General features: G+C 39.4%; 1 protein-coding gene across 1 annotated transcript; it reads left to right on the forward strand.

Moving 5' to 3' along the window:
- Positions 1 to 15,841: 15,841 nt before the first annotated feature.
- On the forward strand, positions 15,842 to 16,825 carry LOC134822193 (uncharacterized). The gene has a single exon (XM_063833105.1). The coding sequence runs from the start codon at positions 15,842 to 15,844 to the stop codon at positions 16,823 to 16,825; it is 984 nt and encodes a 327-aa protein (XP_063689175.1).
- The last annotated feature ends 373 nt before the right edge of the window (positions 16,826 to 17,198 follow it).

The following is a 17,198-nucleotide window of genomic DNA, read 5'->3' on the forward strand; positions in this document are numbered from 1 at the left end:
ATACCCCATAAAGATCTATATCACACTCTGTTTGAAAGCTATCTTGCATATGGTATAACTGTTGGGGAGGGGCATCTAACAAAAAACTTGAACCTTGTTCCAAAGCACAGAAAATGTGTGCCCGCATAATGTTTGGAGATAAAGAAGCATACTTGGTAATTTTTAAAACTAGTGCACGTGCAGACCCTTTCGGGGAGCAAATCTTGGGCAAGGAATTCTACAGAAAGGAGCATACAAAACCCCTCTTCAACACTCTGAAATCATGAATGTGCTTTAAACTGTACTTCTACCATTGTTATTAATGACATCTTCAAGGTCTTGAAATTTAGAACCCTATTCACTATACTCCCTCTTTGAAAACATTTTGGCAGACTTGGCAAATGGACCCTCATTCCCACCCTAACCATCAGACAGCTACATATTACAGAGCAGGGGGGAAAATATGGAATACAGTACGACAAAATCTCATGCTAACTTCATTTTACCTGTTATAACCCAATCACCTCAAATCATCCATAAGAATCACCATCCTCACACTCAAAAAGGAAGGGAACCAAAAGACTGGAACTTAGCCTTAAACAGCGTTCGACAAAATTCAAAAACTTTAAAATTGACCTTGCCTAGATTTACTTAAGCTTGAAAAAGCGGTAATATCTTAGCAAAATATAACTTGCAGCAGCCCCATTACCTTGCATGAACATAATATCGAAACTACCTCTGTGATCACATCTTTCTCTGGGTGCAAAATGAATTAATATATATAGGTTTATTAGTTTTATATTTAAATTTAAAAGTTTCTATAGAAAATTTATTATAAGGATTATAAACATTTTGTTTGTGTGTTTGGTTATGCATTTTTATACCCTATTTAGAAGAATTTTTATAGAATGTACAAGTGCAGTAGGTCAGTTCAGACGAATTAAGCATTAATGACATCATTGCCATGTCGAATGGTTTGTAATGGGCCTTGTTAGCCCCAGCGTTTTGTCCCTCATTCCTGCCACTCCCGCATAACCTATGTAAAGTGAAATTTTTCTAAGATAATAGAGAAAAATGACCTTGTCTCACTAAATTTTTAACCCCTTACCATAATTAAAAACTAACAACCAAATAAAGTTTTTAAATAATTATATACAATCACCAAAAAATTTCCTCAAGTTTACTTTAGCTAACTAGCAGAACCTGGTTCCGAACATCGAGAGCGCTGACCGACGCATTTGACCCAGGAGCAATTAAACGAACAATTGTCTCGAAGAATGTCCCATGCCAAACAGCCAACTCGTTCGGAGTTAGAACGAGAAATTGTTCCAAGAAAAGTGGAAAAAGCTCGACTGAAACCAAAAAGGCTTACTTTTCCTAACAACAGAAGTCAAAGCAGCTTTGGATTAGAACCATCCTGGTCTCTACCTATTCACGAAAAGAAAAACCCGATGTACCACATGGCTGAAGGACAAGCTCCCACAAACTTAATATCGAAACGGGCGATATGCTGGAAAAAACTCAAGCATCTTCTAGACAGAGTCTTGCCACTTCTGCTGCGCTCAGACAGAATCACCATAACCTCCTGAACGAGCTCACCGTTTTAGTGACATCATTAAAGAAGACCGAAGTCCATTTGCTTAAAGAATGTCCTGTCTACAAGGATTCAGACCATAAGAAACAGCTCAGAACCTCACAACATACTCACAAAATAGTCAATTCAGTAAATTATTTAATGAAGGAATACATTTTAGGAGAGACCAAAATTTGTTTAGAATCTATTTCTTGAAAAGATTTCCTAAAAGTAAGCTAATGACTTAGAAACCTTAATTTTCGTGCACACTTTCAAACCATTTAATTTCTTTATTTAAGATATTATGTTCTTTTTTAATGTTTGGTTGTATAACTTTCATTTAACTGATTGGGAAACTGCGACACATGTAATTTTATAATGATCTTTCTACATTTCTAATTCTAATTTTCTAAATTCTTTCAATCTTTCTAAATCTTTCCTGCCACTCAGCACTTGCCTACTGTAAAGTAGAAATTTTTCTGAGACAAAAGAGAAAACTGACCTTGTCTCAACTAAATGTAAAAAACCACTCCCATAATAAAAATACCTTAACAAATAAAGTTTTTGAATAATTATATACAACCCACAAAGACTATTTCCTCAAGTTTAACTTCTAGTTAACTAATTCGTGGTTTTAAGCTCATATTTTATTTTATGAAAGGAATGTAAAATAAAACTTTTTGTTTTCATGAAAACTTATTGTTTCATTGGCCATGGTGGGTTTGAAGTGTCTGGTAGCAGCAGCACTGGACCATGTTTATTATGTAATTTATTCGCTCCTCATATAAGATGTAATGATTAACAAAAGCACCATTTCCTCGTTCATATGCCTCACGTTTTGTTTTTGCCGACAACAAAATAATTGGTGTCATCAGCAAAGGTAACAAAAGATCCTAGTTTTAAGACTGTGTGCAAGATTTGCCCGTGAACGGTACATTTGGTTGTGCATGAACGTTCATTAACAAAACCGGTTGTCCGGTCATCCAACAGAATCAGAACATGCAGCGTATAATGCAGTCTTATGCACCTTCAAAGACTTTCATTACAAGAATTTTAACGAGAATAAGGCCTGTAGTCTCAACCGAAGACTTAATCGCCCTTTTTGTGCAACTAGGTACTACAAGTGCCAGCTCCAATCAGGTGGTATGCATCCGCTTGAGAAAGACAGGTTAAATAAAACACTAAGTGGGTATGCAAAGGCTTTGGCACAGTTTTGAGGACTCTCCAAGAATCCCATCAGGGGCCAGGGCCTTGTTTTGCATTAACTTTTAATATATCGCTTTTCATTTTGTCTCCTCTAATTTTAAAACAATTCTGTCCAACTGGTTTAAAAAATCAGAATCATAAATTGGCTATTCAAATTTCATGAAATTAGACTGAAAATAATTTTTTTTCTACAAGACCTCTTAAGTCTTAACTTAATAAGTCCTCAATGTGAACTATAAATACCACAAAACCATTAATAACGGGAGCAATCCCAGGACTTTACCAAAAGTAACCATGTTGACATCTTCAAAGAAGGTGATGCGCCATTGAAGTATTCCCAAAACTAAAGTTGATGATATTATAACCAAAAGAAGTGAACATCTCGTTTTGAAAAAACGACACGAAATTCAAAATTTTTCGAGTAAGAATTTTGCCCAAAGATAATTCGATTCATGATTTTTTGGGCAAAATTGTTACTTAATTACCTAAAAATTTCGGGTTTTACCAGTGCAGTAATCTAAGTCCTGCTTATTCTACTTCTCCTTTTTCTTCAGCCGATTAAAATGTTGCTGGCGCTAAACACAACGTAATATCAACTAAACCGATAAAATGCCGTTCTAACAATTTTTGCACGTGCACGTGCGTGTAACAACCCTCGTTACCATGGTTACTATGCAATCTTTTGCTTTTTACCTAATAATAATATGCACGTGGGCGGTCGTACATACATTCTACATACGGAAATAATTCTTTGAATTATAATAATGACTAGAAAGCCTGTGGTAACAGGGATGAAGCTAGTAGTAGTAGTATTCTTTGGTAGTCAGTTTTACTTTTTATCGCATCAAAAAATATCTGTCACAGCCGAAGATACAGCCGATTAACTGCCTAGATTAAAATGTAGCCCGCACTAATAAGCTAATATAAACACAACGTAATTACTACAAAGCCGATCAAAATCTTAGCACGTGCGCGTTTCAAAACCGTTACCATGGTTACTATATTTTTCACCTAATTTGCACGTGGGCGGTCGTACATACAGAAACAATTTTTTGAATTATAAGTAAGACTAGAAAACCCGTGGTCACAGGGAGGAAGCTAATAGTGTTTTTTGTTAATAAGTTTAAATCGCGTCAAAAAATATCCTACACAACCGAAGATACAGCCAATAAAAATATTGCTCGCACTAAACACTTAACGTAATATCAACAAAACAGGAGGTGTCGGATTGTGTGGGGTCTTTGTTCAAAAGGGTGTAGCTACCTGATGTCAAGTGATCATTCAATTTATTTATGTATTGTTCGTGGGTTAACAGTAACACCACAGTGGTGTTGCCCTTATCGGCTGGGAGAAATTTTAATTCTGATTTCTTAGATTTTAATGATTTGAGAGCAGTCCGTTGTTGCAGTACGTTGTTGGAGTACGTTGTTGGAGTGTAGCACAGTTTACCTACCATACTATAAGTTATATCTTGATGCAAGCTAGTAAGGTATCTTGATGCAAGAAAACTACAGTTAAATTCTTTTTTGGACTGCCTGATTAAACTTCAACAGTGACAAATTTTATTTTAATTTAAATTTATCACATATCATAGTAACAGACTGAAGTGTAGCACAGTTTACCTACCATACTATAAGTTATATCTTGATGCAAGCTAGTAAGGTATCTTGATGCAAGCAAACTACAGTGAAATTCTTTTTCGGACTTAAATTTAAATTTATCACAGTAGTTTAACTACACTTAAACTATAGTGAAACGGGGGTCACCACGTGATACAATGTATCCTGATACAAGTAAGCAGAAAAAAAAGAATGTTGAGACCAAATATTTTGAGCACAGCTGTCCTTATATAGCTGCTTCACTTCCAGTTCACCAACATTCAGTTCTCTTTAAGTTGAAGTTCTAATTTGTTTAAGACCATAGGACGATATTTCAACGAATCGTTTTTTCATGACTCTCGCCCAGACTGTATCAATTTAAGGCACCCGCTCTCTTCTTGGATTTACGATTATTATCGTGAAGAAAATTAGAGTCCGGTATCCAACAAATTTTAGATCTTTATTAACATGGTTTTTTAGACACCTAAATATGCCGATTTCCGGGTTTTTTCCAGCGTTAAATTTTAGCAGCCGGTTGCTTTTTTCCTTTTCTGCTTCAACAATATAATAGAATAGAATATTTTGATCTAACTTTTGAACGACTTCTGATACGACTGATTTCTCCTTAGAACACGGTGGTATATTTGCTTTATCAGGGCTTTAACATTCAGTTTTGTTCCTTTTACCAGGTTTCAGTCTCACATAACTCCGCATTTAATTTTTTTAAATCTTATTTTTATCTGGTATTGATTGATATTTGTAAAAAACGTTGAACTATTGAAGTATTGTCATATTCGTTTCCTTTTGTTTAAGCCTTAAAAAACACCAGACCCGCAGCAATGACGAAAGTATTCTGTTTTCTACTAGTGCTAGGACTGATCGCTCTGACTCAGTGTCGGACTCCAATAAGACGATCAGCTGAACCCCAACAGAACGGTGAACCATTTGTTGATTTTGGAAAACGATCAGCTGAACCCCAGCAGAACGGTGAACCATTTGTTGATTTTGGAAAACGATCAGCTGAACCCCAGCAGAACGGTGAACCATTTGTTGATTTTGGAAAACGATCAGCTGAACCCCAGCAGAACGGTGAACCATTTGTTGATTTTGGAAAACGATCAGCTGAACCCTCAGCAGAGATCGTCGCTGAGCACGCCGCTGAGGCTGCATTCTACGGATAAGTTCCTCAACCAATCTCCCGGACTGTTACAAGCGCAAGAGTTGTACAACGGTGTTGTCATGGTGACAACAGTGTTGTTGTCATAACGACGACAATATTGTCATAAAACCGACGACAGCGCTGTCAACTTTTGTTTGTTTTGGTTTTTACTCCTTTACGGACACGGACATCTCGTAATACCACTATATCGTCGTAGCGTTTCTCGGTAGCTCTTATGTAAAAACTTTAGATGATGGTTCTAGAATGTTCGATAATGTTCTAGAATGTTCGAGAATGTTCTAGAACTTCAGTAGATGACAGTGCAGATTGTGCTTGTTGTAGTTTGTAGCTTAATTAGACAGTTTGATGTTTTAAACAAGAAAATAATATGTTATGATGTACTGAAGTTCGCCCTGATTTCCCCTGATCTTGCATTAACTTTTAATATATCGCTTTTCATTTTGTCTCCTCTAATTTTAAAACAATTCTGTCCAACTGGTTTAAAAAATCAGAATCATAAATTGGTTATTCAAATTTCATGAAATTAGACTGAAAATAATTTTTTTCTACAAGACCTCTTAAGTCCTCAATGTGAACTATAATTATAAATACCACAAAACCATTAATAACGGGAGCAATCCCAGGACTTTACCAAAAGTAACCATGTTGACATCTTCAAAGAAGGTGATGCGCCATTGAAGCATTCCCAAGACTAAAGTTGATGATATTATAACCAAAAGAACTGAACATCTCGTTTTGAAAAAACGACACGAAATTCAAAATTTTTCGAGTAAGAATTTTGCCCAAAGATAATTCGATTCATGATTTTTTGGGCAAAATTGTTACTTAATTACCTAAAAATTTCGGGTTTAACCATTGCAGTAATCTAAGTCCTGCTCCTTCTGTTTATTCTACTTCTCCTTTTTCTTCAGCCGATTACAGATACATGGAAGATAGAGAAGTGTCGACTGTTGCAATCCTATCAAACATCTAAGGATGACCTGATTAAAGCAGTCCAGCCCCAAGTTCGTTCTGGTAGAGTTTGGAGGCCTGAGACAGAACTGGAAGAGGCCAGAAGAGATTTGGTCTGTGAATCGGTGCGAGGGATGGTGCAACCTCAAAAAAGAGTTGGCATCGGTTTTGGTGACTGGAAAAAACCTTGGGAGAGGATGGATGAGCGGGAAAGAGAGAGGGAGGTTATGCTGAGAGTGAAGGAGAACATTGAAAGAGAGAGGTAGGTGCAAGTAGGTTCTCTGGAGATGCAGAGCAGGTGGGGTGAGTGGAGAGAGCTCGTAATGAAGACGGATTTGAGCTGGCATACACTTAAGTATGGTGACTCACTTATTGGGTTCATGCTAAGTGCTGTGTACGGCACCCTCTTAACCCCCTCTATGGTTTCCAAGTGGAGTGAAGATGAGGATGGGAAGTGCAAGTTATGTGAGGAGAGGATGGGCACCATTCAGCACATTTTGGCTGGGTGTAAGGTGGCCCTTAGTCAAGGAAGGTATAGATGGCGGCACGACAAGGTTCTGAAGCAGATCTCTGAACAGGTTGTCTTCCATTGTGATCGCCGAGTGAACACTTATAAGAACAAGGCCGGCGATGGAAGGCAGTTCATTGATTTTGTTCCTGCTGGGAAAAGAAAAGCAGGTACAGACGACCGGAAGGAGAGTCGTGGTTTTGGGATCCTGAGTGGGTATCGGGATTGGATAGTGATGTCAGACCTTGAGGGGCAGCTTAAGTTTCCCAGTGAGATTGTGGAAACACGGCTGAGGCCGGACCTTGTGATATTCTCAAGGTCGGCAAAGACAGTTATTTGGTGGGAGCTAACAGTACCATCTGAAGAGCGGATCGCTGAATCGCACGAGTACAAGCTCGACCGATACAGCGGTCTGCAGGCTGAGATTCAGGCGAAAGGTTGGTGCTGTTATAATGCCGCAGTCGAAGTTGGAGCTAGGGGAGTGGTTGCGCAGAGTTTGGAGAGAGCTGCGAGGAGGATTGGTTTTAGGGGAAGAGAGCTGAAGAAGCTGGTACGGGACAGCGGGAAAGAGGCAGCCCACTGTTCCAGATGGATTTACTTGTTATCGAGAAAGAGGGAGTGGGAGTTCAGGAAGGTTGGAGCTTGAGAGTTCACTATAACATCTAGAGGTACCATAAACGTTATCTCGTCGCCAATTGCGAGCTCTAACGGGTCTCCTCAAGTGACTCTCGGATCAGATGGTGGTTCAAGGGTGGACTGCTGGGGCGCCTGACAGGAAACTGTATTGCGATTAAAGCCCCGAAACGGTGTCAGGTTGGTAACTGATGATTCTGATCCATGCTCCTGTGAGTTTGCTGTTGTATCTCAACTCGCTAAACTGAGGCATCTCCGCATCTTGGGTGAATATGCGTACATCTTCATACTAAACCCAGGTGTGGCATGTGTCAGTGAATACGGGCGAGCGGATGCAATAGCGAAGGTGGTGTGGCAAGGCCTAAAAGACACAGTCAGATAGTTGTCAGCTCGCTGACTGTAAGGGAGAAGGTATATCCGTATTTCGCTGCTACTGATGCAGTCCTTGGTCTGGCAATCAAGGCTTCTCTGTTTTTCGTCTAACTATGTACCGTTGGGCTTGTGGAACCCGTAGGGGGGACATACATAGGTTAGAATGGTTTTGTGCACCAAGAGGAGTGAGGGAATGAGGGTTGAAGAGAGAGAGCTAGAGAGTTGTTAGGGTGGTTAGGATCAGTAGGTGGAGTGTTTGGTTGGAGCGTTCTGTTTTTGCTGTATAGCATTTTAGTCACTCCGCAGTTTATTAACTGTGTCTCAACCCTTGCTGGCGCTAAACACAACGTAATATCAACTAAACCGATAAAATGCCGTTCTAACAATTTTTGCACGTGCACGTGCGTGTAACAACCCTCGTTACCATCGTTACTATGCAATCTTTTGCTTTTTACCTAATAATAATATGCACGTGGGCGGTCGTACATACATTCTACATACGGAAATAATTCTTTGAATTATAATAATGACTAGAAAGCCTGTGGTAACAGGGATGAAGCTAGTAGTAGTAGTATTCTTTGGTAGTCAGTTTTTATCGCATCAAAAAATATCTGTCACAGCCGAAGATACAGCCGATTAACTGCCTAGATTAAAATGTAGCCCGCACTAATAAGCTAATATAAACACAACGTAATTACTACAAAGCCGATCAAAATCTTTGCACGTGCGCGTTTCAACACCGTTACCATGGTTACTATGCAAATTCTTATTTTTCACCTAATTTGCACGTGGGCGGTCGTACATACAGAAACAATTTTTTGAATTATAAGTAAGAGACTAGAAAACCCGTGGTCACAGGGAGGAAGCTAATAGTGTTTTTTGTTAATAAGTTTAAATCGCGTCAAAAAATATCCTACACAACCGAAGATACTCATACAGCCAATAAAAATATTGCTCGCACTAAACACTTAACGTAATATCAACAAAACAGGAGGTCTAGGTGACGGATTGTGTGGGGTCTTTGTTCAAAAGGGTGTAGCTACCTGATGTCAAGTGATCATTAACTTTATTTATGTATTGTTCGTGGGTTAACAGTAACACCACAGTGGCGTTGCCCTTATCGGCTGGGAGAAATTTTAATTCAGATTTCTTAGATTTTAATGATTTGAGAGCAGTCCGTTGTTGCAGTACGTTGTTGGAGTACGTTGTTGGAGTGTAGCACAGTTTACCTACCATACTATAAGTTATATCTTGATGCAAGCTAGTAAGGTATCTTGATGCAAGCAAACTACAGTGAAATTCTTTTTCGGACTTAAATTTAAATTTATCACAGTAGTTTAACTACACTTAAACTATAGTGAAACGGGGGTCACCACGTGATACAATGTATCCTGATACAAGTAAGCAGAAAAAAAGGAATGTTGAGACCAAATATTTTGAGCACAGCTGTCCTTATATAGCTGCTTCACTTCCAGTTCACCAACATTCAGTTCTCTTTGAGTTGAAGTTCTAATTTGTTTAAGACCATGGGACGATATTTCAACGAATCGTTATTTTTTTCATGACTCTCGCCCAGACTGTATCAATTTAAGGCACCCGCTCCCTTCTTGGATTTACGATTATTATCGTGAAGAAAATTAGAGTCCGGTATCCAACAAATTTTAGATCTCTATTAACATGGTTTTTTAGACACCTAAATATGCCGATTTCCGGGTTTTTTCCAGCGTTAAATTTTAGCAGCTGGTTGCTTTTTTCCTTTTCTGCTTCAACAATATAAATATAATAGAATAGAATATTTTGATCTAACTTTTGAACGACTTCTGATACGAATGATTTCTCCTTAGAACACGGTGGTATATTTGCTTTATCAGGGCTTTAACTTTCAGTTTTGTTCCTTTTACCAGGTTTCAGTCTCACGTAACTCCGCATTTAATTTTTTTTAAATCTCATTTTTATCTGATATCGATTGATATTTGTAAAAAACGTTGAACTATTTAAGTATTGTCATATTCATTACATCCTATTGTTTTAGCCTTAAAAAACACCAGACCCGCAGCAATGACGAAAGTATTCTGTTTTCTACTAGTGCTAGGACTGATCGCTCTGACTCAGTGTCAGCCTCCAATAAGACGATCAGCTGAACCCCAACAGAACGGTGAACCATTTGTTGATTTTGGTAAACGATCAGCTGAACCCCAGCAGAACGGTGAACCATTTGTTGATTTTGGAAAACGATCAGCTGAACCCCAGCAGAACGGTGAACCATTTGTTGATTTTGGAAAACGATCAGCTGAACCCCAGCAGAACGGTGAACCATTTGTTGATTTTGGAAAACGATCAGCTGAACCCCAGCAGAACGGTGAACCATTTGTTGATTTTGGAAAACGATCAGCTGAACCCCAGCAGAACGGTGAACCATTTGTTGATTTTGGAAAACGATCAGCTGAACCCCAGCAGAACGGTGAACCATTTGTTGATTTTGGAAAACGATCAGCTGAACCCCAGCAGAACGGTGAACCATTTGTTGATTTTGGAAAACGATCAGCTGAACCCCAGCAGAACGGTGAACCATTTGTTGATTTTGGAAAACGATCAGCTGAACCCCAGCAGAACGGTGAACCATTTGTTGATTTTGGAAAACGATCAGCTGAACCCCAGCAGAACGGTGAACCATTTGTTGATTTTGGAAAACGATCAGCTGAACCCCAGCAGAACGGTGAACCATTTGTTGATTTTGGAAAACGATCAGCTGAACCCCAACAGAACGGTGAACCATTTGTTGATTTTGGAAAACGATCAGCTGAACCCCAACAGAACGGTGAACCATTTGTTGATTTTGGAAAACGATCAGCTGAACCCCAGCAGAACGGTGAACCATTTGTTGATTTTGGAAAACGATCAGCTGAACCCTCAGCAGAGATCGTCGCTGAGCACGCCGCTGAGAGTGCATTCTACGGATAAGTTCCTCAACCAATCCCCCGGACTGTTACAAGCACAAGAGTTGTACAACGGTGTTGTCATGGTGACAACAGTGTTGTTGTCATAACGACGACAATATTGTCATAAAACCGACGACAGCGCTGTCAACTTTTGTGTGTTTTGGTTTTTACTCCTTTACGGACACGGACATCTCGTAACCACTATATCGTCGTAGCGTTTCTCGGTAGCTCTTATGTAAAAACTTTAGATGATGGTTCTAGAATGTTCGATAATGTTCTAGAATGTTCGAGAATGTTCTAGAACTTCAGTAGATGACAGTGCAGATTGTGCTTGTTGTGGTTTGTAGCTTAATTAGACAGTTTGATGTTTTAAACAAGAAAATAATATGTTTTAGAGTTATGATGTACTGAAGTTCGCCCTGATTTCCCCTGATCTTGCATTAACTTTTAATATATCGCTTTTCATTTTGTCTCCTCTAATTTTAAAACAATTCTGTCCAACTGGTTTAAAAATCAGAATGGGATCAGAATCATAAATTGGTTATTCAAATTTCATGAAATTAGACTGAAAATAATACCTGGGTACAGGAACACATGGGGAAGCCAGTGGAACATCGTTGGGAATTCTAAGGAACATAACCTTAAAGGTAAGGCTATTTAAGATGTAAAGACTTAATAAATATGGTCTCTATAAAGTGTACCTGGACATTGTTGAGTAGAACAAGCTTCTGTAACCACTCCACCCTGATCCCCACCACAATCAGCTCCACCAAGTGCAGGGACAGGATCAGTGCAAGTTCTGGTTTTGTACCGTGTTCCTCCACCACATGTTACTGTGCACACTGACCAGTCTGTCCACCCGGTCCACCCACCATTAACTAAATCGGTTACTGTTACAATAATGTAACTGAAATACAACCACTTAATCGGTTACTGTTACAATAATGTTACTGAAATACAACCACGATTTGGTATGATATGGAAGCATGTATAGTAGGGTGACCTGGAATTAACTGAATTTGTAGACTGATTTTCGACGAATGTGCTAGATTTAAACTTACCCCTTACTGCGAAGATTATCACAAGAGTTATAGCTGCAATTTTAACTGCTACTAGAATCAACCAAAACGTCCAACCTGAAAAATTTTATTGTGAAACTCGATGCTGATCGTTTCATATGGTACTAAACTCCGAATTTATTTATAAGACAAAAATGTTAAGATTAGGACATTCGGTCAATAATAGTAATACGAACCAGCTAAAGTACGTATAGGACATTTAAAGATTGAATGATAATCTGCAGCTAATTCTTGGAACCCTCTTTCTTCACCAACGGTAGAAGATACAACAGTCTCACGACCATTAGCTTCAGCATCATGAACATCTTCAATTTTATTAAAGCGATCAAACATGATAACAATTGTTGAGACCACACATAGTCATAGTACGAGTGTTCGAAAGAAAAGAATTGAAACAAAGAAAAAATCGAAGATAATTATCCATTTTTGATTTTAGATACACAATCTCGGTGATATCGTGCTTGTATTATAGTTGTATTATATTATGCTTGTGAATGTTAGCACTTGTAAATCTTTTAACTCTGGATAAAACAGTAATTCTCTCGGGGAGATGATTCACTTAAAGAAATTAGTTGCTTGGAGATCAAAGGCTTAAAACACTTTAAATTGGGTATGTATAATTTAAATTTATATGGTATAAAAAATGATATGTATAAAGTCTACAATGGGAAGAAGGGTAAAAACGTGTTCAATAAAAAAGTAAACAATTTAATAAATTTCCATATAATTATATATATATAGTCTCAAGTCTATTGTGGGTGGCTATTTGTAAAGTCTCAAGTGGTACACGTAAGTATCACGGTGGTTGATTAAATTATGAAAAGTGAAAACGACGGACAAAAACAAATGACTGTTATTAACAACGCTGCAGAGAATAAGCTTATAGTATGACAACAAACCTGATAATGTACGAGGTGGACATTTTAAAATAGAGCGACACCACCCAGTCTCTTCAGCAACTTTAGTTTGCTGACCATCGTCTACTGTTACTGTTACATTTTCATTAGGTTGTCCATCATTGTCGGACAAATCAGGCGGTGGTTCACCGTTTAGTGCATTAGAACCTGGAGCTTCGAGTTGTTGAAAATCATCAGCTGCAACATTCACAATCACATTTTGCGATTCACATTCGTTATTCGGAGTGACCTCCATAGCACTTGTAATACAAGTGCTGTATTCAAGTGTTGTATTTGTTGCGGAAAACGATTTGCTCAGCTGCACTGCCTGAAGAACAGTTCATAAGTAAGCTGTCCTAATTAAACCAATTAGCAAAATAGTTCAACTAACAATATAGTGCTCAATTAACAAAACAATCACAACTGGCAACAGCAGACTTTACCTTAATGTTAATGATGATAAACAATGCAAATACCCAGCGCAATAATGTGTAAGTAAACTGTGTATAAATTCTCCCTCACAGAGATTCTCCGTGTAACAATATGATCGGTTTCGTACGTGACCCAGTATAAGTGTAACTCTACACTCAGAAGTAAGAATGTTTAGTTAAGTAATCATATAAAGAAAAGTACTAGGAACTTGTTTTGAACGAGTGTGCTGTTTGTGGACATATAAGAATATATATATTAATGCTTTTCATGCAAACAAGTTAAAACAAATTCTTTATGTCGTGCATCCTGGGTTTGGACAGGATATGCCCGCTTAAAATACTTCCATCGCGTTACATTACATAATTCTCAAAAAATGTAATAGATTTGTAGTATTGTAATTAGTTTATATATATTATATTCGTCACTTCTGATCGCGACAATACAAACAGTTTAAAACCAACAATTTTGACAAAGCCACAACTCAGCTTCCCAACAACCGATTTGCAGAATTCAAAAAGGGAGATTTTTAAAAGAAATTGCTGAATTTTGGTTGCTCGGTAAGAATTTTGCCAATTTCTGCTCTTGCGCATACATGCATGCATTGCCACTGCACATTGGCAGACCCCGAAATAAGGGGTTTTGTCGCGATCCTTTGAATTTGACAATATTTATGACGGAGCACATTTTTATTGTAACCTCATGGTGAATTTAGGTCCAACTTAATATTGAAATCAACCCAACTTTGAAACGAGATTTCTTTGCAGTTCAAAAACTATTTTCAGCGAAATTTGGAGGGAAGCAAGACCAATTGAAAATAATGTATTCGTTATCTTATTATATTAATATATAATAATAAAGCGAGACGATAGTTATCCGTGCCATTTTACTGACACCACGGCATCAACTTTAACGCGACTTTCCGCAAAAACTGTAAAAGATATACAACTGAAACTTTTTTGACTGGGTCAAATGCTTTAATGGCCTCCAAATCAGCATGAACAAATAAAAAATTGGGTATATGACACAAGGGCGGAAGACGCGTGGGCGGAGGTCGCGTAGGCGGAAGACTTGAGGGCGGAGGACGCAAGGGCGGAAGTTTCCTAAAAGGTTGGACACGAGGGCGGAGGTCGCGAGGGCGGAGGTCGATCCCATGATTTGGGCGGAAGACTCGTAAAACGATCACATGTCCTAAATGCTCGACTGGTAATACTACAAAACCGGAAACATCACACAACGTACTTCAAATTGTATAAATTATATAAGTTATATTCAATCAAAGTTATATTCAATCATTTTAGTGGTACTGATTTCGAATTCTTTGTAACTTTACAAACAAAATACACAGGGTTATACTTATAGAGAACGCTTAACGGTAATATAAATCACAATGTAATCAATCAATTTTGTCAAACCCGAATAGAATAATATCACAATAACATAAACATTTCACATAGCACAACATCATCCTCGTACGAATGGTAGTTCTGAACTATGCTGAAGATTCTTCTATCCTTGTCGCTATTGGCCTTCCTCCTCTTAGGCTGCTGCTTCTTCAAGCGAATTCGCTAAGGTCTTCTTGTCTGTCGAGGACTGTTCCATCTGGACTAGGAGATTCTGACGTTGTGACTCAAGTTGTTCGTTTCACTGTGCAATCTTTTCGTGTGAAAACTGTTGATCATATCCCAGAAGCCCTTGTGTCATGTGACTCAAACTATCGAATCGAGTCACGTGATACATAACTTCGACTCACGTCATGAATCACCATGGTCATGATCTCATATAACACAACGGTATGTGAGGACATCACAACATCACGAGCGATCTGGGATCTGATCTGGCATCTGTAAACTGATCTGGGATATGATCAACTGTTTTCACACGAAGAGATTGCACAGTGAAACGAACAACTTGAGTCACAACGTAGACGACTCGAGAGACAACTAGTATATTTAAGACCGATGTTGGGAATAGAAGTATCTTATTATTTAGTTCCAGCTACATCTCAACTACTACAATAACAACCATGTACGATGAGGATACAGTAAAGATTATCAGAGGAAGGACTCCTACCAGTCAGAATCTCCTACACGGTGGTTTCCGCTACTCTAAGGATGGAAAGCTTACCACCGATGGACGCCAAGCCTGGAGATGTGTGAGGAAGAAAGACTGTTGCCGTGGTCGTCTGTATACCCTGAACGAATCCTTGGTGAAAGTGACACAGATACATAACCACGACGCTGATATCGCTGACTGTGAATTGAAAGAAGTCCTCGCTAAAGTCCAGGATCTGGCTGCTACGACGATGACTACTAACCACAACATCGTTTGCTCCGTTACTGGTCCCATGTCTCAGGATGCACGTGCCCGCCTCCCCAACGAACAAGCGGTGAAGAAGAGGGCACAGAGAGCCCGCTGATACGGAAACCCTAGACCTAGAGCGCCTACATCCCTCGCAACTGGAAGAGGACGACTGCAGATCCCTCTCCGGTGAACCTATGCTTCAATACGACAACAACCTGGACGATCGACGTGTCATCATCTTCGCAACAAAAAACAACCTGACAGCCCTAGAGCAGAGCAGCAGCTGGTATATCGACGCAACCTTCTCATCCTCACCGCAGCGGTTCTATCAGTTACTGACTGTCCACGCGGAGATGGTGAACTTCACGGAGGATTCAACCTGGTGCTTCCCTTGCGTCTACATTCTCCTGACCCACAAGGACACTCCCATCTACATGGAAGCGTTCGGCGCCCTCAAAAACCTTGGTTCCTTTTCTCCAGACCGAATCATGGTGGACTTTGAGCTCGCCCTGAGGAACGCCCTATCGTCTACATTCGAGTCAGCCCAAGTGGATGGGTGCTTCTTTCATATCTGCCAGGCTGTCATGAGAGCTGTCGGGAGGCTTGGATACAAGGAGGAGTATGAAAAAGTCCTGACAGATCCCTCATCTGGCCAGAAGAACTACACCCCTACACGAATCTGGATACGGAGACTGATGCTCCTAGCCTTTATCCCCACCGAGGACGTCATCGAAGCGTTTTTCAGAATCCTGGATGATATACCGATAGGCCTCGACATTGACGATCTCCTGGCATACTTCCAGACCACTTGGATCCAGGGACTAACGACTGCCTCCGGCACCGGACGAGCTAAATTCCCTCCGTCCACGTGGAATGCCTATGAACGCAGCCACTTCAACATGAACCGGACAAACAACGTGGTGGAGTCCTGGAACAAGAAGTTCTCTGCTCTAGTCGGACACGCAAACCCGACCATCTACAATTTCATTGCAGCAGTCCAGATGGAACAGTCCTCGACAGACAAGAAGATCTTAGCGAATTCGCTTGGAGAGCAGCCGCCTAAGAGGAAGAAGGCCAACAGCGACAAGGATAGAAGAAACCTCAGCATAGTTCAGAACTACCATTCGTACGAGGATGATGTTTTAACCTATATTGATTTGCTAAAGAGTGCTATGTGAAATGTTTATGTTATTGCATGATATTATTCTATTCGGGTTTTGACAAAATTGATTGATTACATTGTGATTTATATTACCTTTAAGCGTTCTCTATAACCCTGTGTATTTTGTTTTTAAAGTTACAAAGAATTCGAAATCAGTACCACTAAAATGATTGAATATAACTTATATAATTTATACAATTTGAAGTACGTTGTGTGATGTTTCAGGTTTTGTAGTATTACCAGTCGAGCATTTAGGACATGTGATCGTTTTACGAGACTTCCGCCCAAATCATGGGATCGACCTCCGCCCTCGCGACCTCCGCCCTCGTGTCCAACCTTTTAGGAAACTTCCGCCCTTGCGTCCTCCGCCCTCAAGTCTTCCGCCTACG

Source organism: Bolinopsis microptera, chromosome 10, assembly GCF_026151205.1.
Source record: "Bolinopsis microptera isolate Bmic1 chromosome 10, MBARI_Bmic_1.0, whole genome shotgun sequence".
Taxonomy (NCBI): Eukaryota; Metazoa; Ctenophora; class Tentaculata; order Lobata; family Bolinopsidae; genus Bolinopsis; species Bolinopsis microptera.

Bases quoted from the DNA above. Each gene is read 5' to 3' on its own strand.
- LOC134822193 (XM_063833105.1), top strand. From the start codon at position 15,842: ATGCTTCAATACGACAACAACCTGGACGATCGACGTGTCATCATCTTC.